We start from the raw sequence: 27,159 nt of genomic DNA, 5'->3' as shown, positions 1-27,159 counted from the left end.
CCTGTCTTGCTTTTCTGCCACAGCAAGTCTGTCAGCATCTGGGTCGTTTGCTAAAACAATTTTGGCCGTGGTTTTGTCAGCCAAAGCAAAAGACAAAGTCTGAAAAAGAATAAGAGAAAAGATCATTACAATCAAAAATTGAGCACAGGGCTTCTCTGGTGGTGCAGTGGTTAAGAATCCTCCTGCCAATGCAGGGGACACGGGTTCAAGCCCTGGTCCGGGAAGATCCCATATGCCGCAGAGCAACTAAGCCTGTGTGCCACAACTACTGAGCCTGCGTGCCACAACTACTGAGCCCTTGTGCGACAACTACTGAAGCCCGCGTGCCTAGAGCCTGTGCTCTGCAACAAGAGAAGCCACCGCAATGAGAAGCCCACGTACCACAACCAAGAGCAGCCCCCGCTCACCACAACTAGAGAAAGCCCACGCGCAGCAACGAAGACCCAACACAACCAAATAAATAAATAAAATTTTTTAAAAAATGCTTAAAAAAAAAAGAAAAAAGAATTGAGCACATTTCAGTCTTTAAAAATGTTCAGTTCTTTAAGAACTAAAAGAGGTCTTTCCCCAAACCGAGGCTGAATTTTATTTCTGGAGCTGTTCTTGGCTGGTCACATATTACTTTTTGAGTCAAAGGTCAGATAATGAGAGCATCAACACATGACCCACATGCGCCCACGGGATTCGCCCCACATCTGATAGTGTGTGTGGCTGGACTGGTATTTCCAGGCCTGGGCCTGTGGTCAACCTAACAGACAAACCAGAATAAACCGACTCTCCGGATATCATTGTTACCCGAACCTTTAAAAAGACTAAAAGGAACCATAATTTAAATGGCACTTCTTCGTATCAGAAAAGTATCAATTGAGGAATACAAATCATGTGATAAATCTCCATTCTATTACTGTTTCTTTTTGGCATTAAGAAGAACAGTAAATTAACTTAAAATTAAATTGATTAAATTGAATGTAAAGTATTGTTTTAAGTTTGTGAGCAATTTCAGCTCTCACATCCTGATGCTAAGACATCTGATTTGAAAGTTCCTTTAAGAAATGGATGACTGGGCTTCCCTGGTGGCGCAGTGGTTAAGAATCCACCTGCCAATGCAGGGGACACAGGTTCAAGCCCTGATCTGGGAAGATCACACATGCTGTGGAGCAACTAAGCCCGTGCGCCACAACTACTGAGCCTGTGCTCTAGAGCCCACGAGCCACAACTACTGAGCCCATGTGCCTAGAGCCTGTGCTCTGCAACACAAGAAGCCACCGCAATGAGAAGCCCGTGCACCGCAATGAAGAGTAGCTCCCGCTCGCCGCAACTAGAGAAAGCCCTCGCGCAGCAATGAAAACCCACTGCAGCCAAAAATAAAATGAAAAAAAAAAAGAATTTAAGAAATGGATGACTAATAAATATAAATATTTCCAATGATGAAATTACTTTTTTGCTCAGCACAATGAAAATGCATAAAAACATTTTACTCAAGAGTAATAGTTTTGAACTATATTCAAGGTAAATTTTATAATTAAAAAAAAAATCAGGTTACCAAGACACCTTTACCCTCTTCAGGATTTGGGTATCTCACTGTTGGGAACTCAGGATCGGGATCCTTCTGTTCGGGAACAGCCTCGGGAGGAACAAAGTCAAAGGCCTTGAAAGCCGACTGCACGAAGCTGTGACCCACGCCGTGGACGGAGGTGTGCACAAACTTCACCTTGGTCTCCCTGTTCACAGCCCTTGAATCAGACACATGGAGAATGACAAAATATACAAATATGGCTCTCAAAACTGCAAGGACTGCAAAATATCAAGGAACCAGATTCCTAAGAATGTAAGGTATCAAAGTAATAAGAATGTATAAGACAACTGAGTATTTTTCTAATTCCATTAAAAAAAGAAAACTTATTCACTTTCTTTCAAACATACACCCTCCCCCAACACATTCAAGTTTTAAATTTTACTCTGTAGTTATTTTCCACAGATCTGCTTACTTTTGGATTTTATTTCACGCTACAGGTTCCACAGCTGGCCCAGTGGCAGTACCCACCCATGGCAGTGCCAGTAAATACTCTTTACTAGCTTCACACGTTTCAAAGTGTCCCTTTTAACACAATGTGATGGAACATCCCATACATGGATGCATAAAAAATAAAACATTTTCTTTGTCAAGTAACAATCCTGTTTGGCAGAGTACCCTGATCTAGAGACTGTAGAATAAAAATGTACATCAAAATTCACAGCAGATTTCTCTCCGGACCCCAAGCTTGGGGAGAATCTTTAAGAAAGCATCTCTTGTGATCCAGGCTGCGTGGAAGTGAACATCCACCACCTTGGGAGGGACACAAAACTCCACCTAGATGTTTCTCCCCCATCACCCCTAAAGGACAAAAGCCTTAATCTGTAGGGGAAAGGGCAGCAACACCATAGCCATAGGAGGTGTTGGACAAGGATGCATGATTTATAACCAATCTGAAGATGAATAAAATATTAACATACCTTAAAAAAAAAGAAAAAAATTAACAGCAGAAGTTATAGAAAGCTAAGCACAAGATGTTAAAAAATTCCAATGATCTGACTGCTAGATTCTTAGGTTACTGTCCACTTCTTTGGCAATGAATAAATGAACAAGGTCTTCCTTAAGACAGTAGTAGTTTAAAACAAACATACCCTTGAAAATAAAATGCATCTAGAAAAATAAATATGCAAGATCAGTAAGAACAAATCTGGAAAAACACTCTTAGATATTAAAGTGAATTATAAAGCTATCACAATTAGAACAGTTTAGGCCTACATATATAAAGGCAGAATAAAGGAACAGAATAGAGTCCAGAAGTTGATCCAATTTGAAACGGGACATATATATGAGAAGCAGTAAGGCTTAGTGGTTAACATGATTTAGAGACAGACTCTAAATTTAAATCTTGGAGCTCTGCCACTTATAAGCTGTGTGACTATTGGTTATTTTCTTAACCTCTCTGTGTTACAGTTTTCTCATCTATAAGATGGCAATACACCAGAATCTACCGTCAGCATTACCGTGATGATTAAAATGAGGTTAAATTAATTAGTACAAGTGAAGGGACTGTAGCAGTTATCTGACACATAATAAGCATTCATATATCATGTTAGAAATTGTTAGATTAAAGGTGATATTTCCAATCAGTCAAAGAAAAAGAGATTCTTCAGTTTAATATGTTGTTACAATTGCAACTTTTTGGAAAGAACCTAATCTGCTTTCCTACTTTATGCTTCATACAAAATTAAAAGTCACCAACAACTCAAAAGATTTAAACATTGCAAAATGTAAACATGAAAGCCAACGCAAAACAAGAGTTGTGCTTTTTTTAAAAAATAATCTCGGTATAGTGAAATCTATCTATAGTGACACAAAACCCAGGAATCAGAAATTGAAAGTTTCAGTGAAAAAGTCCAAAGGTAACAACAGAAGGGAAAACAATATTTGAAATAAATGAAGTCTAGTTTTCTGTACAAGCAACGAGGTTTTACAAATGCAAAAGAGGAACAAATACATAGAAAAATGTAGGTTAAATAAATATTAAAAATATTCATAATTAAAGAATGCAAATAAAGATAGGTATTACTTTCATGCAGCAAATTGGGAAAGAGGAGAAATTTAATACTTGGTATAGGTAAGAATGTGTGGATCATACACTATTATCATATACTGTTGGTGGGAATCTCAGCTAGTGTAACGTTTCTGGAGAGCAATTTGTTAACCGTTATCAACTTTGTAAATGCATATATAATTCTGATGCCTGCAATGTATCTTATGAATACACTTGTGCGCACGCACACACACACACACACACACACACACACACACACACAAATATATGCATATATATGTATACACACATATACATATACATGAATCTACAACAGAGGTTAGCAGCCGTGGCCTGTGGGCCAGCCACCTACTTTTGTAAATAACATGTTTTGGAACACAGCTATGTTTGCATGTGTTCATTTCTGTATGATCTATGGCTGCTTTCCTACAACAGCAGAGTTGGGTAGTTGTAACACAGTGGCTCACAAAGCACAAAATATTTGCTATCTGTCCTTCTAAGAAAAGCTGCCAGCCCCTCATCTACAGCCTCTAAAGTCAGATGCAGCTACAGTATATGTACCAACTGAGAAGAAAATTTAATGAAAACAGAATTTGGCTAAATCCATTTACCTGTGAAAACAGTATTTTTTAAGGTCTTCAAAGTAGTCCTTATTGATGGAAGCACTTGGGTCATGAAAGAGTGGACTGCCATTGATTACAGAATCGTCCCAAGCTTGAGGCCATGGCTCTAGATTTTCTTCAATAGCCTGGGAAATCCCTTTATCATGAGGAGAGATGATCTGAGCCCCGTTATCCCAGTAGACCTGGAGAATGCAGGAACATATCCAGATGGTTTACAGTTCATCCATTCCCCATGCTCCCAAACCATAAAGGCATAGGATTCATATAGGACATAAGTGTGGAGAGAAAAATAAAAATACCTTGTAACCATTATCCTGCTTTGGATTGTGAGAGGCAGTTATCATGATTCCAGCACAAAGTTTCAAATGTGATACTGTGTAGGGCTGTAATACAGTAGGAAAGGAGAACAGTTTTAAATAAAAAATTAGATATACTTAAAAGGTCTATCATATATTGTACCGTGTTCCCTTTTAATAAACATCATATATAAACATCATATTGTGTCATACAATATTTTTGTGCCACATCCAAGCAGTACACTCTACCTTTAGAACTAACTCACTGCTCAAAATTCAAATAAGAAAGGTGAGTATTTTCCTAGGTGTCTTCTTATTCTGTCTTCTCCTTGGTAGAGCTAGAAAACTCTCCAAACAATATGATGGTCTGATTCTCCACTGCACATTCTTGTAAGCCTTCTGCTTGGGACAGCAGCTTATGGATTCAGTTTATTCCCTCCAACTGCTTCCTCTGCTCTTCTTCCCCTGATTTGCTTTTAAGGAAAAGGTTGAGGAAAATGTGGGAGAAATGGAGAGAGCCCTCACAGCTTGTCATTTATCTCCCACTCCAGGTCTGATTATCCCTCTCTTGCATCTCTACTTAGCTCCCATCTTTACAAGACTACTTCCCCAAATGGGGAGAGGGTAGGCTTATGCGCCCCGTGGCCGCACATGAGATTTACTCTACACAGGCATCCTGAGATTCTACCTGCCTGTCCGCTTCAGCCCTCCCACCAAGAATCACTGTGGTCACTTGTCCCCCCTAGGAGTCATCTCACATTCCCCAGGTTTCCTGGAGCAAAGAAAAAGGGAGAATCACTCCACTATGTGGGCAAATGACCATGAGACACTCATTTAATTCATGTCTGATATAAAAGTAATAGCTATCAACACTTATATAGTACAGAAGACCAATGATGCTTGAACACATTGCAATTTTTCCATCAAACAATAAAACGTGAACCACATCTGGATCTGACATTGAGTGCCTACTGGGATATTTACAATCTAGGAGGTGCTGCACCTACCTGTCAGTGCACTAGAGACAGTAAACACAAAGCTAGTGGAGCTTAATTTTTTATCTACACACTCTCATTTCTACTTGATGGAACTAACTGCATTCAAACCATGTTTTTGGTTTAGTATCTAAAAACATTTATGCTTAGCATCTGGCTCCACTCTTTTTTTTTTTTTTGGCGGTACGCGGGCCTCTCACTGTTGTGGCCTCTCCCCTTGCGGAGCACAGGCTCCGGACGCGCAGGTTCAGCGGCCATGGCTCACGGGCCCAGCCGCTCCGCGGCATGTGGGATCTTCCCAGACCGGGGCACGAACCCGTGTCCCCTGCATCGGCAGGCAGACTCTCAACCACTGCGCCACCAGGGAAGCCCCTGGCTCCACTGTTAACAGTTCTATCTGCTTGAAAGCAACAGCTGTCACAGTCCCTATTGTCCTTTTCTTTAGATTCTGCTACAATAAGAATTTGATAAAAATCTTACTAAAACATGCCAAGTATGCTTCTTATACTGGCCATGAATAGGATTTAGAATGAAACATTTATATAAAAAGTTGGCGCACCAACTTGTCAAAAATTTTCATGATAAGACATGGTTTGAGTTGAATTCAGATTTAGACCCAAGAAGTTTCCTAACTGTGATAGCTGGGAAAAAAGAATACAAACCAAATTAAAAAGCAAACAGACAAACAAACAAAAGACATTTTGCTAACTAGCTAAAATATCCTTCGAATGCAAGTAAAAGAAAAATTGCATTAAAAAAATCAATTTGGGGCTTCCCTGGTGGCGCAGTGGTTGAGAGTCCACCTGCCGATGCAGGGGACACAGGTCCCGGTGCGGGAGGATCCTACATGCCGCGGAGCAGCTGGGCCCGTGAACCATGGCCGCTGGGCCTGCGCGTCCGTAGCCTGTGCTCTGCAACGGGAGAGGCCACAACAGTGAGAGGCCTGCGTACCGCAAGAAAAAAAAAAATCAATTTGGATGAATCAAAAGTTGAATACCAGAGAATATTACTAGGATGTGAGAGGAACAGTCCTGGAGAGGAGGGAGAATTCCTGATAAAAGGCAAGGAGCCCTTCTATCTTTCAAACACCTGAATCCCAAGAGCACTGAAGACTGTAAAACTCGGCCATGTCCCATCTCTGATTCCATGACAGGAAATTACAAGAGGAAAGAGTTACTTACCACAAAGGGGGTTGGGGTTATATCAGAAAAGAGGTACACAGGAATCCCCTGGCTGATAAACGTAGTGGCAGCAAGTCGGGCGAATCTGGAGATGCAGAGTGATGGGGGAGAAAAGGAAAGTAGAGCCGTCAGGACCGTGGGTGACAATAAAGAAGGAAATGAAGGTCCAACCATTTCTTTAGGCTGAGAACGGCAGCCAGGTCGAAGAAAACGTTTATTTTACTTCTGCTGGCAGAGAACATTAAGGCTGGAGGAACCTTAGGAGTCATCTCACTCCACCCCTTTGTTTTACAGAAATGGGACTAAAGCCAAGAAAGGACATATGACTTGTCCCACGTCCACGAGCCACTCAGCGGCTGACCCAGTCCTGCACCCGAATCTCTAGGCTCTCTTCCCTCTCAGGGGGTCTCAGCGGAGGCCAATGCTGCCCCCACGGGACATTTGAATCGTCTGGAGACATTTTTGGTTGTCATCAGGGTAGAGCGCTAGTGGCAGCTAGTGGACGGAGGCCAGGGATGCTGTAAATCATCCCACAATGCACAGGGCAGTGCCCACAATAGAAAGTTATCTGGCCCAGTACCAAGTCACTTGGCAAGAGAAACCTGAGTCTAAAGCTGTCACTATCCAGTATATGCCATGAAGACTCGTATTTGATTCGATGTTGTCCTCTACAAAACATACGGCACATTGGCATGTGTGTGTGTGTGTGATATATGTGTAACACATATATGCATCTGACATGTATATGACATATATACATCTTGGCTCCATTCAGCCCTTAGAAGAAGACTTAAATCTTTGACACTTCGACATATTTCTCAACTTCCACAGCACCTGACTTAGGGCAGGACATAGAACATGGCACTGGGTCTTTCTTCATGCATGGACTAAAGTACTTCATCACAACAATTGAGCAATTTACTACCAAAGAACACCACCACACTATTACAGGATTAAACAAACAAAATATTTGATCATTCTCCCAAACAGTTCTTGAGCACTAACTTCATGGAACACTATTTCGGGAGCTGGCTGGGGCAAAAAGAGCTATTTAACAACTCAAGCGTCAAAATTCCTAGGATCAAGAGTAATACGAAAATGATTTTGACAATTAAAAAAAATACCTCTACATAGGGGAAAGTCATAAAAATAACAAAATTTAGCAAAAACAACTTAACTAACAATCTGAATTAGATCCACATTGTATTCACTGGAAGGCACTGAGTCACTTTCACCCTCATGAAATGTGTAGCATGTGTTCAGGCTGACTTTAAAGGCGCTTCTTAAAGCTGGCAGAGGAGACACTCAACATACCTACGATATACACGTGATATATATGAATGAAGTTACAAATGTGCACGCAGAAAGGTTCAGTGTGTTCTTTGCATATACTTAACAGATATTGCTTATGTTTCCCACCAGATATTTAAAACTGTAAGATTAAAGAACTAATCAACATGTCCTTAGGTAAAATTCTGAGACTGCAATAGTTTCCGACTCTTTAAGAAAATGTCAGGCTTCCCTGGTGGCGCAGTGGTTAAGAATCTGCCTGTCAATGCAGGGGACACGGGTTCGAGCCCTGGTCCGGGAAGATCCCACAAGCCACAGAGCAACTAAGCCCGTGCGCCACAACTACTGAGCCTGTGCTCTAGGGCCCGCGAGCCACACAACTACTGAGCCTGTGCTCTAGAGTCCGTGAGCCACAACTACGGAAGCCCACGTGCCTAGAGCCCATGCTCCGCAACAAGAGAAGCCACCGCAACGAGAAGCCCACACACCGCAACGAAGAGTAGCCCCCGCTCACCACAACTAGAGAAAGTCTGTGCACAGCAACGAAGACCCACTGCAGCCAAAAATAAATAAAATAAATAAGTAAATTAAAAAAAAAAAAGAAAATGTCCATTTCCTCATCATGAGTGTTTTACTATATACTGGTTAGTAATTGTTACAACCTGCAAATATCTTGCTTGCCGTAGGTGACAGACAGCGACCCAGAGCTCCACTCCATCCCATTCTATCAAACTCTGAGACTTGAACCATAAACAAATAGAATCAGTAACATCGGTCACTTTAAGGAACTGATATGGCCCCAAGGCCAGAGCAAGAAACAGCTGCACCTTAATTGACAATGTTAACATATATGAAAGATGTGTCAACCTGAAGCAGGGTAGTCAGCGTAAGGAGAAGAAATCTGAGAAGCTAAACAGGCAGTTAGCCACATATATGCACTGTGCATGCTTTGACCGGAGGGTCTGACCTGCTGGTAAAGCATGCTTATGATGTAATTCTCACTGTAAATTCACTAACTGAAATTGACAAACTGATATTCTGAGGTTTATTCTACACTACTCTCTTGTGAATATAGTTCATAAGCATCAGTCCTTGAAAGATACAGCTTCTCTCTTGCTTTATTGACAAAAATCACATCTTTGAGCCTGCAGCTGAAGACCCAATATTTTATATCACCCTGAGTTCAACCTAGGAGCTGATGTCGTCTGGTATTTTGCCCTGGCCATGCTCCCTTCCTCACAGCCACACATTTGTTCCCATTAATGTTTCTCTCTTAGACTAGAAGCTACTGAGAAGCAAAGATTAGGACTCTATGAATTCATCCAGCACTGTAAAGTTATGAGACTTTTCATTAATATTAAACATTGGTATGTTCTTCCAATCTAAGAAACTACTAATACTTATATTCTGGAAATATTAAAAAAATTCAACATAATAGAGGAAGTGTTCAAGTAAAAAAGAGGGTCATATAATGTGATTAAGAGCAGTGATTGGCAAACTCCAGCCCATTTTGTAAATAAAGTTCTACTGGAACACTGCCATGCCCATTCAGTCATGAATTGTTCATGGCTATTTTTATGCTACATGGCAGAGTTGAATGGTTGTGACAGAGACTGTGCAGCCCACAGTGTATAAGATATTTACTATTTGCCCTTTAGAGAAACAGTTTGCTAACCCCTGGTGTCAGCCTCTTTATGTTTAAATTGTGTTGCCTTCTCTCACTTTATGATATTAGAGCAAAGAGATAAAAGTACATACTTTACAGGTTTGGTGAGGGCTAAATGAGTGAATACCTAGGTGCCTAACTCACGTTCAGCACTCAAATGATTCTATCACCATCACCACCTCCACCACCACCTCCTCCACCACCAGCACCACCATCACCATCCCCACCATCACCATCACCTGCCCACAGCTACATAAGACAGTCTCATTGGTCTGGGAATGTTACAAGAATGCAGCTTGCAGTGGGCATTTAGGAATGGGAAGGAGCTCATGAGGCTTATAAACAGCGGAAGAAAAAAATTTACATAAAAGGAAGAAAGTGAGAGGGAGAAATAACATTGCCAGTTAAAACAGTTACCTTAGATAGGAGTAAGTTCTACATTGTCTAAATAATTTTATCTTCTTAACCCAAACATAAAGCCAGAATTCTTAAAAGTTACAAAAGAATCTACCCATCAGTTTCATAGTTAAGCAATGTAGCTGAAAAACATATTTAAAGTCAACATATTGAAATGGTGATTACACCTAAAACTACAAAATACACTACAAAAAAAGTTTCCGAAATATCTTTACATACCTTCTGCTGCTGCCTCCACTTGCCGGATGGGCTCGAGCATCATAGCTGATCACAACACCTCTTTGCTTAAGGTCACTGAATTGCTTTTCCAGGTATCTACAAAACCCCTAAAAAATACCCCATGGATTCAAAGAGTACACTATATGTTTTAACACACACACTATATACATATTATATATATACTGAACAATAGCAAAATAACAGCTCTATTTATTTTCTATCTGTATGTATCACGTAATGTGTTGGACACTTAGTATTTATTATCACTAATCCCAGATCAGCTTGGCCAAGAAACCTCATTTTACAGATGGAAAAGCTAGAACTCAGAGAGGCTCGGTGACTTGCCCAGTTTCAGACACACGAATAGCAGAGCCTAGATTTGTGCCTCGGTCTGGTCAGAGGTGGTTCAGTGCTGGGTTAAAAGCACACAGACTCTGTGGGCTTGTACTCTACCCCCACCTACAAGCAAATGACAAGTTCCTTAATCTCTCAGTGCCTCAGTTTCCTCTTCTGTAAAATGGGAATAACAATAGTACCTACTTCAAAGGGCTGTATGAGGGCTAAATGAGTTAAAACATGCCAAGTGCTGAGAATCCGACACCAAGGAAGCACTGTGTGTTTGCTGTTACGAGCATCATTTTTACTGTCATTTTTCTTCAAAGCCTGTATTCATTTTACACTAGCCTAAAATGTCTGAGGACAGGGAAGTGTTTCAGACATTTCCACCTGCCCTGTACATCAGTAGGTAAAAGAAATTCGACAGTTAAGATTTCGACAGTTAAGATTTCGACAGTTAACTGATCTAAACTTGTTCTGCTTGTGATATTGTTTTCAAGCAGGTAGGTCTTAAGGAGGCTCTATCAGTCCACCATTATACAATTAAAATTGTGCAGAGTTTGGGCTATTCCCACCTGCCTAGAAATGGTGGAACACACAATTCCTGCATCTTAGTGGGTGCAATAACATCACATCAGTCTGAAATACAGAAGATTAGAAAATAGTGAACTTTGAATTCAAGAGGTTTAGATTACTCGACAAAATAGGTTTTATTACAGAACAAAAAGAACTCTGGTTGATTGGGTTATAATGATGGTTCATACTACGTATTTCACTTTGATTGAAGGAAGTCTTATAAAAAGTAATTGTAACTCTTATTTTTGGTAGGGCAATACTTCACAGCTTTGTTGCCAGAGTGATGCCAATTTAGAAATCCTTCAGTTTTTCTTGTGCAAAAATATTGCATTGGGCATATCTTCTGAGGTTGAGGGATATGAGGTAATAAGAACACGTGTACTGGTTTTGTGGGGTCCCCTGAGGGTACGCAGATGCTCACACTCTAAGGCTTACAACAGTGACAGTGCTCTCTCCCTGGCCCAGGTTGACCCCTGTGTGTGGCCCTAGTGTTCAAGGGGGGCATAAAAACATTCAGCCTTGGTCTAAAATCCCTATCATCTCCAAATCGCTCTAAAAAACTCTGGGGGCTGCTGAGGCTGAGGACCTGAGAGCATGGCTAAGGGAAGGGGGCATGCTTTTTCCTGAGAAGAGACTCACTGAGGGATGGAAATATTATCATAGAGCGTAAGAAACAAACTTTATATACCTTCAAAAGGTCAAACTATGACCAATATGTAAAAGCTACAGAAAGATAGATTTGGCTCAAAATAAAGAAACCATTCTTTAATGAGAACGATCCAAAGACAGAATGGCTAATTCAGAAGACAATGAGTTCTCTATCACTGATGTGTAATGGCTCAGTTAAGTAACCTAAACGGAAACTATAACCTCTGTCAATGAGGCAAACAATACAAAAATTTCCCTCTAGTCTCTATCCTGTTTCCTAGTGGGTTGTTCTTGACTCACATGCACCTACTTCTTAAATACAACCAGGTGAATTTGGGGGCACCAATAGGACGAGAGTTCGCACCAGAGACCAGCAAGCATGGAGTTTTCAGATGACTCCAGGCTCCAAGCTGGCCCACGTGATGCCAAATGCAGCAGAGATGAGCTGTCCCCACTGAGCTCCACCCACATTACAGATCTGTGAGCAAAATAAACGTTGTTGTTTAAGACTACTATGTTTTGCGTGATCTGTTGTATGCCCTAGTGACCAGAGCAGAGGGCAGCCTTATCCATCAACATGATCCCATGTTATCCATAAACCAGAACAGGATTCCCAGGCTCACTTTATTCTAAGCCTTCCCTCCAAAAAGATCTAGGGAGCCCTACTGCTTAACAGTAGTGTGTTCCCATGGCAACTCTGTACCCTTATGCAAGATTCCTTCTTAGGGTTTTGTCAGAACATGCCCAACTCTGCCTTTATGTTGGGAGGTGCACGTAAAGTACACGTAATCACCAGTAGTCAATTTTCCCAACGTCTTCTCTCCTGGAACTAAAGTGACCTTCAATTTTAACAAGTCTAAGCAGTTGAAGAAACAGAACAATCTGTTCCACTTCATTTCCCTCATAAACAGAACTCTCGACACTCGGCATCAGCTGTTTTATCAAAGGCTTCATCTTTATTCCTAAAAGTTGGGTCTGGACTCTAAGTGTAAAATTCACAAATGAAGGCAAGGGAACTCGGCAATAATTTCCACCTATGCTGTAAATTAAAACTAAATAGAACTAATGACTCTTGGTTATTCTGGCAGTTAGAAAAGCTTTTCAATGCTTGCATCTGTACAACCATAACAAACATTACAAGAACACAGGAGTCGGTCAGCTTAGTTGGTGGATTGGCACTGGAATGAAAGCTCCATGAGGAAATCTGTCTCTTTCAGTCATTATTATATCCCTGATGCCTGGCACCCAATAAAGCTCTGTTGAATGAATAAATGAACGAATGAATGAACTGCTGCATGAGTTTGAAAAGGTACTGCTTCAGCTGACTGTGCAAGCCTAACTTTATGGAGTAAACGTGTGATTCCCTGTGCCTGGGCAAACCCACAAGACTCATCCATAATTAAAACAAATTAGGTCTGTCAAATACAAAAGGAGCCTGGAGTCAAATTAATTAAACAAAGAGGCCAGTGGACTCAGATGGCTTTAATGCCTTGGGAGCCTACTAAGCAAGCCAAAACCTAACCCTGTAAAAACCTCAAGGTTAAGAAATCGCAACTTAAGGACAGCCAATCACAAACAGCCAGCAAGGCTTTCCCAAATACGGCACCCACTTGAGCTGTAGCCAATCTATTAATTTCCTTGCTTTGCTTCTGCCTCTTCTCTATAAGTCTTTCCCCTAGTTCTTGTTAGTGGAGCGCTCTGAGGGGGAGCAGAATATGTGACCCCAAAACATGTCACTCTGGCATGTGGATCATTTTGAAATGAGGCCAATCAAGACCCAACAGATTGAAGAAAAACTTTCACCTCTTCCTTAACTACCTAGAAGAATTTAGATATGGAGCCTGACCCAGAAAGGGAACTTTTTTTTTTTAAGTTAATTTTTATTTTTGGCTGTGTTGGGTCTTCGTTGCTGCACATGGGCTTTCTCTAGTTGTGGCGAGCAGGGGCTACTCTTTGCTGCGGTGCGCGGGCTTCTCATTGTGGTGGCTCCTCTTGTTGCAGAGCACAGGCTCTAGGAACGTGGGCTTCAGTAGTTGCAGCACGCAGGCTCAGTAGTTGTGGCACACGGTTCCTAGAGCACACAAGCTTCAGTAGTTGCAGCACAAGGGCTCAGTAGTTGAGGCGTGCAGGCTCTAGGGCATGCGGGCTTCAGTAGTTGTGGCATGAAGGCTCCATAGTTGTGGCTCACAGGCTCTAGAGTACAGGCTCAGTAGTTGCAGTGCACGGGCTTGGTTGCTCTGCGACATGTGGGATCTTCCCGGGCCAGGGATTGAACCCATGTCCCCTGCATTGGCAGGCTGATTCTTAACCACTGCGCCACCAGGGAAGTCCAAAAGGTAACTATTATCAGAGATAACTTTTAATCTGAAAGAGCTATCTGTATGGCAGGTAAACATTAACTAGCAAACATCTGCTCTTCTACTGCCCTGTGAAAAATATAGCTATAAAAACATATATAGGCCTTCCCTGGTGGCGCAGTGGTTGAGAGTCCACCTGCCGATGCAGGGGACGCGGGTTCGCGCCCCGGTCCGGGGGGATCCCACATGCCGCGGAGCGGCTAGGCCTGTGGGCCATGGCCGCTGAGCCTGCGCATCCGGAGCCTGTGCTCCGCAACGGGAGAGGCCACAACGGTGAGAGGCCCGTGTACCGCAAAAAAAAGAAAAAAAACAAAAAAACAAAAAAATCCCACATATATACACACACATATATGCATATATGTCTGTATATATAAATATACATATATATTTGAAAAGTCCTTCTATTGTCATTCTCCACTTTGAAGCCTCAACTGCTAAATCTGCCCTTGTGTCTCATTGTCTTTATGAGGCTCCCATATGTATGTCATTAAATTTGTTGTCTCCTGTTAATCTGTCTTATGCCACTTTAATTAATACCAGCCAAAGAATCTGTAAGCGTAAAGGAAAAATATTTTCTCCCCAGCAGCTCCTAACCAGTTTGGAATTGCCTGATTCAAATAGGTTTTTGCTCAAATAAACTCTTAAACTTTTTAATACGCTTCAGTTTATCTTTTAGCACTGGGACTATGTTAAGAATAACTAAGAAATATAAAAATGTGGCACCTGTGTAGTCTGGATGATGGTCAAGTCATTCATACAAGAAATTCCTGCTCCCATAGCACCTCGGAGGCCAGCTGTCCCAAACTCCATTCGAGCCCCAAAACATTTTTGCAGTTCTTCTTTATTACCTTCTGCAATTAGTTGTTTCACTGACTCCAAAGTTAAGGGATTCTGCAAAACAGAAATGTACATACCAGGCGAATAAAGTAATGAAAAATCAGAAATATAAGAAAAACCTCACGATAACTCTAACCTATAGGAGAAAAAAAATATATATATTATAATATATGTATATGTATGTATTTGAAAAGCATATATACATGCGTACATATACACTTAGAGGCTTTTCAATTTTCTGATGCTTTTAAAATCTGAAATATGAAGTTGGTCCTTTAAAAATTATAATGCATGACATTGTGATATAACGTTTTTATTTAGTTTTTGTTCCTAGTTCCTGGCAAAGAGGTCATAAAACCCTTGAAATTTCCTGAATGATTAGGATGAAAGGAGCATCTTTTGTTATTCATAACAAACCCGTTTCATCCATACCTGAGTTTATTCTACTGATGCGACTCTTGGGAACCAACCAAGTGATTAGATGGTTGGAACTTTCAGCCCCACCCCCTGACTTCCAAGAAGGGGAGGTGCTGGAGATTAAGTTCAATCACTGATCATTTAATCAATCATGCCTATGTAGGGGCACTGAAGCTCTGCACTCCTTCCCACCATACTTTGCCCTATGGATCTCTTCCAACTAGCTGTTCTTGAGTTGTGTCCTTCATAATAAAATTGGTAATAGTAAGTAAAGTGCCTTCCTGAGTTCTGTGAGCTGTCCTCCAATTACCAAACCCAAGAAGGGGGTCACGAGACCCCTGGTTTATCACTGGTTGGTCAGAAGGAGAGGTGACAACCTGGGACTTTTGCAGGTATCTGAAGTGGGGACAATATTGTGGGACTAAGCCCTGAAGCTGGAGGGTCTGTGCTAACTCTGTACTGAGTTAAATTGCTGGACACCCAGTTGGTGTCCACAGAGAAATGGAAACTAGCACGGTGTGAAAAACTCACACATTTGGTATCAGAAGTATTGTGAGTAAAAGGAAATAGTTTTTCCTTTATAATGTAAGTATTATTTTCTTTCCTACAAAGGTAAGCACTTTTGGAGAAATGGAATGAACATACAGGTTCTGGGATCTAACACTCAGAATGGAATCCCAGCAACACCACCACTCACCAACTCTATACTGTTGGGCAGATTATTTAGCTTCTTGAATTCTCAGTTTCCTCATCTCTAAAATGGGAACAATCTATAACCTTCCTTACAAGGTGGTTTACATTAAATTCATGTAAAACACCCTTTTCTATCTGGCACCTAGTAATAATCAAATGTTCAGTTTTATAAGTTGTGTTTTTTGTTTTTTGTTTTTTTTGCAGTACGCGGGCCTCTCACTGTTGTGTCCTCTCCCGTTGTGGAGCAACAGGCTCCGGACGCGCAGGCTCAGCGGCCATGGCTCACGGGCCCAGCCGCTCCGCAGCATGTGGGATCTTCCCGGACCGGGGCACGAACCCGTGTTCCCTTGCATTGGCAGGCGGACTCTCAACCACTGCACCACCAGGGAAGCCCTATAAGTTGTACAATACTTTCACATACCTGGTCAAATTTGAATCTTGCAATGACTATAAGAGGCAGGCAAATAACAAAAACCCCATTTCATAGACGGGGAAGCCTCAGAGATAAAGTGTCCTGCTTAAACTGTATATGTAAGCATTAACTTAGTACCTTTCATATTACATTAACTGCTTCAAACAGACACTCACATGAATCATTTAAGTTCATTTTAAATTGCCCTTTTTTTGTGCAATAGCTGCATAAAATGTTAAGCATGGAGAAAAACGACAATTACATTAATTCCATATCAAACTTTTAAATTAAGGATTCAGGGTAACAAAGAGTAAGTACTTTATATTCTATCTTACAGTAATCACCTCAGTGGATGACCATGCAGGCAAAACATGGCCACATAATTAAACTTTGAAATGCTACTGCAATAAAATGCTGCCTTTTGGAATTAAGCCCACATTTTCAGATTGTTCCAGATTCAAAAGGAAACAAGTAAAAGCCCACCTTTTTGGTTAAAAGCAATAGCCACTGACCACAGAGCACAATCTGACCTATCAGATTGTTAGGTGCCTGCAAGTTAGGGCTCAGATCTGCAATGTAAAAGAGGTTCAATAAATACTTGCTGAGTGAATGAGAAAACAGAGACTTCAAGGTCACACCCAATATCCAGTGATTCTTTCATTCAGTGTAGATTTGGAAAATCCTAACCGGCCTTTGATATCTATAAAAGACCTAATAGCTTGAGAGAAACCAAAGGAGGCAGAAAGGTAAGCATAAAAAAATCAAGAGGTCAGCAGCGATCAGAGTCATACGTGGCAGTGACACATTTGTCAGCACCCAGAGGAACAGGCATGGAGGTACAGTGGAAATGCTCAGAGGGTACCTGCTGGTGCCCCGCCACCCTTGGGGCAATCAGACTACAGGGCTGCAATGCTTTTAGCTGGCAGGAAGTTCCCTCTGGGTGCCTGTTTCAAGCCAAAGGAAAAATTGAGAGAGGAAAGAACAAGAGGAGTGGTAGCAAAAAGATGAAGAGGACAACACCCCCTCACCTCTATCCAGTGAGGTACTCTCTCTGTATACAAAGATACAACATTTTGTGGAAACTGGGTTTTTATTTCTTCAAAGGGAAAGTTTTATGAAACTAATTCATTACCAACTATGGCTTCAAAAGATTTCTACTCACTGCCAGGTAGTGAGTTATCAGAAATGGAGACCTTTTCCTCCGCTAAAGAATTCACAAGAATTACAAAGAAAAACCACCCAAGGAGTTGCCAGTAGCATCAGAAACACGATGTGCTGGCATTTCATGTGAAGTGGGGGGCCCGAGGGTGAAGAGGAAGGCCTGGCCCCTGCAGAAAGGGCTTGTAGTCTTCCTCACTGACTCAAATATTTCAGGTCTCTACTATTTCAGTGCACAGTAATGCACTGTGCAGGACTATGAACCATGGAATTTCGTGAATGAGTGCGCAGCACCGGCTATATGATTTGCTGGGGCCCAGTACAAATAAACCCACAAGCAAGTGTTTTTGTTTTTGTTTTTGGCCAATCGCTAAGGGCTATGAGGAAAAAGAACAGTCTGTTTAGGGAGAGTATTAGAGAGAAATAATTTACCCTTGGAAGCCAGGGAAGCCCTCTCTGCATAAGCCACATTTAAGTTCAGACCTGAAACATAAGTAACGACATGAGAAACAAGTTCAGCAGAAGAGAGCTGAGAGGAACTTTCCGGGAATACAAACAGCGTGCACGACGTAACAAGTAGGAAACGAGAGACTCAGGTTAGAAAGGAGACAGGGAGTGATGTCCGGAGCTCGGTCCCTGCTTCTCTGTTTGCTCCAACACCTAAGAGAGTGAAAAGCTAGGGTGCTGTGTCCAAGGGGTTCCCCCTTCTTCTTCTCAGCAAAGTCTGAGACCTGAGAAAAACGCCTGAAGCCAAGCGGGTCCAACCGAAAGGATCCACGTTTGCAACCCAGCGCCTGGGAATGCTGCTCTGCCAAGTACCCGGGAGTTTGAGGAACAGGCGGGGACAAATAGGGGTCGGTGGCGGACGCACTGCTGACTGCAGCGGACGAGCCCGCGGTCTGAGTGGCAGGAACGCGCGCTCGCCTCAATTAGACAAGACCCCTGAGCCCCGCCGCATTCAGACCAACCCCGCTCGCTGCCCCGCTCCCGAACTTGCAGTCCCCGCCCGCCGGATGGCTGATTTTGTCCCGGGACAACCTTTCCTGGACAAACTTCAAATGTGCCACAAACCAGCCACACCGACGAGGCCTTGCCGCCGCCACGTCCTCCTCCTCGGTCTTCCGGCGGGACCAGCGCGGCCCCGCGGGGCGGAAGGGAGGGAAGGAAGGAAGCGAAGGAAGGAAGCGCCTGCACCGGCACTCGCCGCAGGAAAGGCGGCGCGGCGCCCGGGGAGCGGGCAGGGGGTCCTACACCTCCTCCGGGCGCTCCCGGCCCCCCGGCGCCCTTCACCTTGTCCCATCGCAGCCACCGGGCCGTCTCCTGGTCCAGCCGGGCGTCCATGCCGGGGCCGCCGCGTCCCGGAGCCCCCGTCCCCGCCGCCATCCCTGCGCTGCCACCACCAAGTTCAAGAGGTGGCGAGATCGTCCTTCCGGCGGGGCGGGGCGGGGAGGGGCGGGGCGCGGGCGGGGCGGAGAGAACCGGCTCGGGATCCACCCGTGTCGGGAGGAAAATGACGTGCTCCGCCGGGGAGCAGCCTCCTTGCAGTGTACAGTTGCGCCTCTGGGGGCAGCGGGATAGAAGCGTGGGGTGGAAGTGGGCGTGTTGAAAGATCCCGAGGTCACTCCCATTCATACAACAGCTATTCATTCAGTTCCTACTGTGCGCCAGGCACCGGGTCACGAGCTGGGATCCAAGCACGGGTAAGCCCAGAAAGGAGCCTAAAAGTTATGTAGAAATTCTGAGAGTCAAGAATAACCGAGAAAAATCTTGAAAAAGAAGAAAAAGTGGGAGGATTAAGACAAATAGATGATAAAACAGAATGGAGAGTCCAGAAACTAATCTACACGTATATGGACAGTTCATTTATTTCAATGGTGGCGCCGCAGAGCGAGTGGAAAGGACTTACTTTCAATTAATGGTGCTAGGTCAACTGGATATCTATGTAAGAAGAAGAAAAAAGAAACTTGAGCCCCTACCTCACATCACACCTCATATAAATATGCATTCCAGGCTAATTGTAGATAAGTGTGAAAGGTGCAATGAAACTTCTAGAAACTAAGGAGTTCATCTTCATGACCTTAGGACCACTAAGCCATAAAGGAGATGCATGCAGTGAGCATGAAAAGGTATGCGTAAGAATGTCTCTAGCAGCATTATTTGTAATAGCCCCAAACTGGAAACAACCCAAATGTACATCAACAATACAGTGGATAAATACATTATATTATATTCATACAATGATGTAGAAAAATTGTGGTGTATTCATACAGCTGTGAAAATGAACTATTGTACACATCATAGATGAGCCTCACAAACATTATGTTGAATGAGCGACATATTGGCTCATTCCATATATGTGAAATTCTAGAATAGGTAAAAATATAAGGAAAGAAAGCAGATCAACGGTTTCTAAGAACTGTGGGTGGGGACAAGGGTTGCCTGCAAAGGGCACAAGGGAATTTGGGGAAAGATGGAACTGTTCTGTGTCTTGGCTGAGGTTATGATAAACACAATACCATTTATCAAGCCTCATAGAACCGTACATGCTAAAGGGTGAATTTAAAATTATTTTTGAAGTCTTAAGAGTTAAAACTTTTAAAGGAGGCAAAACTAATCTATGGGCATCAGGAGAATGGTTACTTCGGGCAGGAAGAGGGTGCCTTCTGGGATGCTGGGCCCATCCTTTTTCTTGACCTGGGCAGTAGTTGCTCAGGTGTGTTCACTTTGTAATAATTCACTGGGCTGCACCTATGAACTGTGCATTTTCTTTGTATTCTATTTCTTTCTTTTTCATATTCATTTATTTATTCTCTTTCAGTTTTAAAAAGAAACCAATATGTATCCAGGATCTATGAGAGCTAAGTCTAATGAGAGGCATATCATACAATATGATCATATAATCACATGAGTTAATATGTAATCATTTCAGTTAATATGTAATTACAAACTGATAAGAATGCTGGAAGGAAAGCAAGGAGATTCCATGAGGGTGCATGTTAGTGGGCTGTCCTGGTGGGGGAAGCTTCCCTCAGCACTTGAAGCTTGTGAGGAAACAGGATGGAAGGATGCAGTTAATGTTGGGGAGAGGCAGCCTGGAAAATGCTTTCCAGATAGAGACCCTCTAAATGTGGTGCTTCCCCCAAATGAAAGCTACAAGAAACCAGAGCACAGGGAAGTAGAAGAGAAGAAGGATAGGCAGCCTCAGTCTCCCCATCTCTCAGCTTGTTGTAGGTCTGCCACACTTGGGCTGTCTCCTTTCTCTGCACCAGACCAACCTTCTTTTCAACATCCTAGGACAGAAATTGTGGACACAAAGAGTCTGAGACCAGACAGGTGTCGACTGAAGAAAAACGCACAACCTAAAGTTGTGAGTTAAGTTTTATTCAGGGACCTTACTGAGGACTGTAGCCCGGAGACAGACTCTGAGAGAGCTCTGAGGAACTGCTCCGACTAGACGATGGGGGGGAACCAGGATATGTAGGAGTTTGCTGGAAAAAAAACATGTAGTTGAACGTCAAAAGATTACTGCTAATCACAAAAAACAGACATCTCAGGGTAATGATTTTAACGCTTGTGTGGGAAGATGCAAAAGTCTGAGCTCATTGAAATTATCCCTTAGATATGCATCTTAACTATCTAGGGCCAGTATTCAAAGCACAGAGGGTTTCCAGGTTTTCTCCATTCTGCATGCCCCTCAGGGTGCACTTTCGGGGGGATTGGGGGGAGACAACGGCTAACAGCTTGATGGTGGGCAACATTTATTGTTTACTGGAATGGCAGGCAACATTCCCTTTCCACACAGGTCTCACTTGCACTTGCTTCCCTCCCAAATACCAGAGCTCTCCCAGGTGGGGCTGTGCAGCTTGCAGCCTTCTGCCACGGTAGGGCGGGGTGGGGGAGGGAGGGAGGGGGGTCCTCGGCCTCAGAGCTCCAATCACGCCCTCCACCATGGGGGTGGTTGCAGCTGAGTCTCTGCTGCAGTTCCAAAGGTGTGGGGAATGGGGAGGCCAGAGGATCTTCTGACACTTTTCATTACATTCGTCAGCACAGAGATTATGGGCCCATGGAGACATCCTGTCAGAACTATTTAACTTCCTTTTGGGACACCAAGGGGCAGGTTTCTCAGTGCTCAATATTCAAGGAAAGAAAGCAGGTAGGATTTTTTTTTTTTTTTTTTTTTGGCTGCATTGGGTCTTCATTGCTGCACACGGGCTTTCTCTAGTTGCGGCGAGCGGGGGCTACTCTTCATTGTGGTGTGCAGGCTTCTCATTGCGGTGGCTTCTCTTGTTGCAGAGCACGGGCTCTAGGCTCATGGCTGCAGTAGTTGTGGCACGTGGGCTCTAGAGCGCAGGCTCAGTAGTTGTGGCGCACGGGCTTAGTTGCTCCGTGGCATGTGGGATCTTCCTGGACCAGGGCTCGAACCCTTGTCCCCTGCATTGGCAGGCGGATTCTTAACCACTGCGCCACCAGGGAAGCCCAGCAGGTAGGATTTTTCAAGCCTAGAAGAACTTTTCACAAGGAAGTTGAGAAGTTGTAAGTAAATCCTCCTCCCTTAACTTATGAAGGTCGCCAAGAGCTCAGGTACTGTGCTAAAAACAATGCACAATGGCCTTACTCTGTTACTCCCTTCTGCTTCCCGTGGGAAGCAGAAAAAGTCCTCTGAGGTTGTGTCATGGGGTCTCTATGTCCAGGAGACTTTCCCAGGGTCTCCTGTAACTAAGATGCCTGAACTGGAGGTCTTTTCGGTTCTCACAATGATGCTACAGTGACCTGAATCAGTTGATTCTCACACATGATCCCCAAATTAACATTTCATGTCTGAAGAAGCCCATGTAGAATAATAGAATGTTGGAGCAGAAAGAGTTCTTGGGGAACAATTTGGACCTCGTTTAATAGATGAGGGAACAGAGACAGAAAATTTCCAAGCCCCTCTTCGAGACACACAGCTGGTCACGGGCAAAGCCAGGATTCTTGTGCCTGCTCTCCTGATTTTCTAATCCAGTGTTCAATCAATCCCCAGCTCCACTCAGCCCATTTCTACACATTTCTATAGAAGGAAGTTCCATGAACTCTGGGAACCTGTTTCCATTTGATAGCGGCTGGGTCTTGATGAAAAACAAATATTAACCATTTCTGGCATTGATAACATTAGGTGATGCTTAAAATAATTTAATTTGTTTGTGCATGCTCTCCTGCCGCCTGAGAACTGTTTCACACATGGATGCCCCATTTTTCCTTGGAAACCTTCCCAACTTCCCCAGACACCTTGTCAGCAATTCTACCAGTTCTTTTGTATCCAGCCCAGGATAAAAGAAAGTTCTAAAACTTTTTACTTTGGGAAGCTTTAAATATTTACTAAAATTGATCCCCAGGTAACTATCACCCAGGTCAACTATGATCATTGTTTCGTGTACCCACTTCTCTCTCCTGTATATTTTGAGGAAGATTCCAGACATCATATAATTTCAACTATAAATTTTTTAGTGTATGTCTCTAGAAGATCAGGACACATTAAAAATAACCACAAAATCATTATCTCACCTAAAAATTTTAAAGTTAAAAATTCCTTAATACAACTAAATATCCATTGAGTGTTCAAATTTTCAACCATCTAGTGTCTAAATTTTTTTTAATAGCTTGCTTGAATCAGTAGCCAAATAATCTTGCTATTGGTTAATAAGCCTTGTAGATCTCCTTTAATCTATAGGTTCTGACTAAATTTCCTTGTAATTTATTTGTTGAGGAAACTGGATTGTTTGTCCCATGGGGTTTCCCAACAGTCTGGGTTTTGCCGATTGTGTTTCTGTGGTGTCTGTTAACATGTTCCTCTGTCTCTTGTATTGCTTGTAAATTCATCACATTATAATTTTCTCTTCATAGTCTCTCCCTCACTAGTCTCCTTGAGGACAGGAATGGTGTTTTGTTCATCTTTGCCTACCCAGAGCCTAGCACTGTAAGTGCCCAGTAAATGCGTGAAGAAATGACTGAAGTCAGGAGGCTGTTTATTCCTCCCTCATGAAGGAAAAGGGGAGGCTCTAGAGTCGGGACTGGATCTTGGCTCTACCCTTTGTTCTCTGGGGGCCCTGGGCAAGTCACTTAACCTCTCTTGGCCTCAGTCTCCTTATTTCTAAAATGGACGCAATCATAGTGTCCAGCTCATAGGGGTGATGTGGGGCTTACGTGAGGAACTACAGGTAAAATGCTTAGCCTAGTGTCTGGCATGAAGTAAGCACTCAATAAACGTTAGCTGTTATCATGAAAATTTTACTAGCTTGACAATCTACATCAGTCAGGAGAGCCTAGGCTAAACAGAATAAATGAATCCCTAAATCTCAGGACTTAGTGAAACAAAGCTTTTTGTTGCTTGGTCATGCTCATGTTCAGGGTGAGGCAGGGGACGCTATACCCCACATAGTCACTCAGGGATCAGAATGTTTCCATCCTGTGGCTCCTCCATCCCAAGATGTGGCCTCCACAGTCACCATGGACTAGTGTGGGAATCACTCGTGGCTCTGAAATGCTTCTGCCTGGGAGTGGTACGTATCACTCCTACTCATACTTTATTGGCTAGAACTCATATGTACCCACTGAAGTGCCGGAGTACTGGGAAGTGTAGACTATCTACGTGCCCAGAAAGGAGGAGAAAGTTGGATAGGGAGGAACGCTCGTGGGCACTACCACACACTCGGTGTTACCTGTGATTAAATGTTAGGACGGTTGCAAATATCAATGATTCTGATGTATTTCTAACAAGCAAGGAGTGATTCTTAGCTATTACTCAGTTGAAATTTAGAACCGCCACCTGCTAAAACAGTCTGTTCTCCTCCATACAGTAGAGTGAGTTTTCTTTGTAATAGGAATCAGATGACATCCCTCTCCTGTTTTCAGTCCTCCCATAGCTTCATAATGTACTTAGAATTAAAACTGTATCTTTTACCAGGGGCTTCCAAGCTCTACGTAATCTATCCCCCTGCCTTGATCTCCTGCCACTTTTCTCACTTCAATCAGCCATGCCGTTCTCTGTGCTGATCTTGAAAACGTGTCAAACAAGAGCTGACCTGGAGCCTATGCCTGCACTGCTTTCCCCCAGGTTCCCCAATGACAAATATCCACATTTCATTCAGGTTTCTGCTCAATTATCACCTCACTAGAAACTCTCTTCTGTAAAGTGCTGGTAAATGTTTAACAACTAGCTTTCTGGGATAAAAAGCCCTGGTTTGTAGTATTTGCCAATTTCTGTGGTGTAATTACGCTCACCATGGCCGTTTCCAAGCTACCAACATGATGTCACTGAACAAAGAGTTGAGAGGAGATGCGGAGTTGCACATCATTATGTAATGTTTCCAATGCACAGATAGAATAGGCGTAAATAAAGAGCATAGATAGTAGTAACAAGTAGTAAAATAAATAGAAAATGGTGAGTTTTGAGTATTTATTACGTTCTTTTAATTATAATGTATTTACCTGGAAGTGTATAAAATTTAAATTTTAACAATGGCTGTGTTGAACATCTGGCTAGCAAAATTCCTAAAAATTTGCTAGTCAGCTCTCATGAACCAGTATAAGCTGTCAAAGACATACCTTTCTTCTCCTAAAATGGGATCTGCACCCCTCTCTCATCTTACTTTATTATTCTTCAAAGTGTTTATCACTACCTGCCATGATATTATAAATTTGATTTTTAACAGTGTCTGTTGACCGCGTTATAATGTAAATTCTTTTTTTCCGACTGAGTCCCCAGCACCTAGAACGTCATAAGAGATGTTCAGTGTTTGTTGAAGAATAAATCACTGGGTCTCCCTACACTTATGAAGAAAAAGGAAAGATGGGTATAGTAATATTATAAGATACAGATATAGCACCTACACAAACTTTTTCTCTAAAACAAACTAACGTTTCTGAATTTAACCAAGAAAAGTGAACTGCTTGCCACTGTTCTCTAGCACCCCGATTTCAAGGCTGATGAGAAAAGCAGGCATGTGCCAATAGACTTTATCAGTATACTCATTACTAGCCATAAACCCAAAGTACACCAACAGCAAACATTTCTGCAGACCAGATGGAGTTTGTCTTTCTCAGTGAAAAAATGAAAATCTCTCTTATTTATGCCTATTTTCATTAAATAAATTCCTCCCATAACTCTTTTTTTTTTTTTTTCCTTTTTTGCGGTACGCGGGCCTCTCACTGTTGTGGCCTCTTGCGTTGCGGAGCACAGGCTCCGGACGCGCAGCCTCAGCGGCCATGGCTCACGGGCCCAGCCGCTCCGCGGCATGTGGGATCTTCCCGGACCGGGGCACAAACCCGTGTCCCCTGCGTCGGCAGGCGGACTCCCAACCACTGCGCCACCAGGGAAGCCCCCATAACTCATTTTAATAATTCTTTGCACTTGAACTCCCACTAGGCCTCTGATCATTAAACATTTAACACCAGGGCTGGTTAGTGTTCCCTAAGAGAGGAAGCCCAGCGTCCTCTTTCCACTTCTCTTTTTCCTCTTCATGGTGCCCAGTTGTCTAGCACATCTTGCACACCCCTGACTTGTCACAACCAGATCTCCGGGGACGAGTCATTATTTTCATTAGATGCTTGGTGACTAGTTCAGCATCATCGTGTCCTTCTGCCTCAGGTGTTTGGATGTTTGACCAGGCACTAATGAGCTGGTGAACTTAGGAAAGCACCGTCATTGAAGTGCTATGTGCCTTGGTTTCTGCCTCAGTCAGAGAAAGAGACACCTGACCACATTATCAGAGTGTGTGAGGATAAGTCCTCCTAAGAGATTCTTGTTTGAAAACTTCATTGTCCTCTAAACTGTTAGTATACTCATTCCACTTAGGACCAAGCCTTATACTAAAAACTGCATCTCTTGGAAGCGTTGAATTTAAGAGACTCAGGAGGAAGGAGAAGTTGTTTTTTCTCCCGAGCATCCTGTAATTCCTGATGTTTCTGAAACACCACCGCTTTGGCAACTGAATTATTCAGCCTTTTTAAGTCAGAACCCAGAGAAGCCACAGTTTCTGTTTGGGTAGCCACTAGGTAAGTTACTGTGCTCCAAAGGAAGCCGCAGATACACTGCATTTTTCTTTTTCATCAAGATTATTTTTATCGACTGCCTTCTCACCTCAGTCATTTCTAATTCTCCCTGAATTAATATGGAATTTAGTTTGTACTTCTTGAAGCAAACAATATTAGAAAGGAGACCAAGAGTATATTGCTAAAAGAAGTACTTTTCTGGGGCTTCCCTGGTGGCGCAGTAGTTAAGAATCCGCCTGCCAATGCCGGGGACAGGGGTTCGAGCCCTGGTCTGGGAAGATCCCACATGCCACGGAGCAACTAAGCCGGTGCACCACAACTACTAAGCCTGCGCTCTACAGCCTGCGCGCCACAGCTACAGAGCCCATGTGCCACAACTACTGCAGCCGTGAGCCTAGAACCTGTGCTCTGCAACAAGAGAAGCCAC

At 43.0% G+C, this 27,159-nt stretch overlaps 1 protein-coding gene across 7 annotated transcripts in view; it reads right to left on the bottom strand.

The window, feature by feature from the left end:
- PGM2 (phosphoglucomutase 2) overlaps positions 1 to 19,151 on the bottom strand; it is a 43,511-nt gene extending 24,360 nt beyond the window's left edge. The window contains exons 1-10 of one of the 7 annotated variants that reach the window (XM_067735701.1): positions 18,996 to 19,125; positions 18,138 to 18,188; positions 17,031 to 17,116; positions 14,912 to 15,079; positions 10,272 to 10,378; positions 6,680 to 6,764; positions 4,507 to 4,590; positions 4,196 to 4,389; positions 1,544 to 1,733; positions 2 to 99 (exon numbers count right to left, since the gene is read on the bottom strand). In XM_067735701.1, coding sequence (XP_067591802.1) covers positions 2 to 99; positions 1,544 to 1,733; positions 4,196 to 4,389; positions 4,507 to 4,590; positions 6,680 to 6,764; positions 10,272 to 10,378; positions 14,912 to 15,079; positions 17,031 to 17,116; positions 18,138 to 18,188; positions 18,996 to 19,005 — 1,073 coding nt within the window. In that variant the 5' untranslated portion in view covers positions 19,006 to 19,125. Of the gene's footprint in view, position 1; positions 100 to 1,543; positions 1,734 to 4,195; positions 4,390 to 4,506; positions 4,591 to 6,679; positions 6,765 to 10,271; positions 10,379 to 14,911; positions 15,080 to 17,030; positions 17,117 to 18,137; positions 18,189 to 18,743; positions 18,863 to 18,995 lie in introns of those variants that run through there. The other 6 variants (XM_067735706.1, XM_067735702.1, XM_067735705.1 and 3 more) reach the window with 6 other exon arrangements.
- Positions 19,152 to 27,159: the final 8,008 nt, after the last annotated feature.

Source organism: Pseudorca crassidens, chromosome 4 (assembly GCF_039906515.1).
Source record: "Pseudorca crassidens isolate mPseCra1 chromosome 4, mPseCra1.hap1, whole genome shotgun sequence".
NCBI classification, from domain to species: Eukaryota; Metazoa; Chordata; class Mammalia; order Artiodactyla; family Delphinidae; genus Pseudorca; species Pseudorca crassidens.
The sequence above is the reverse complement of the archived record's forward strand: the minus strand, read 5'-3'. Positions and strand labels throughout refer to the sequence as shown.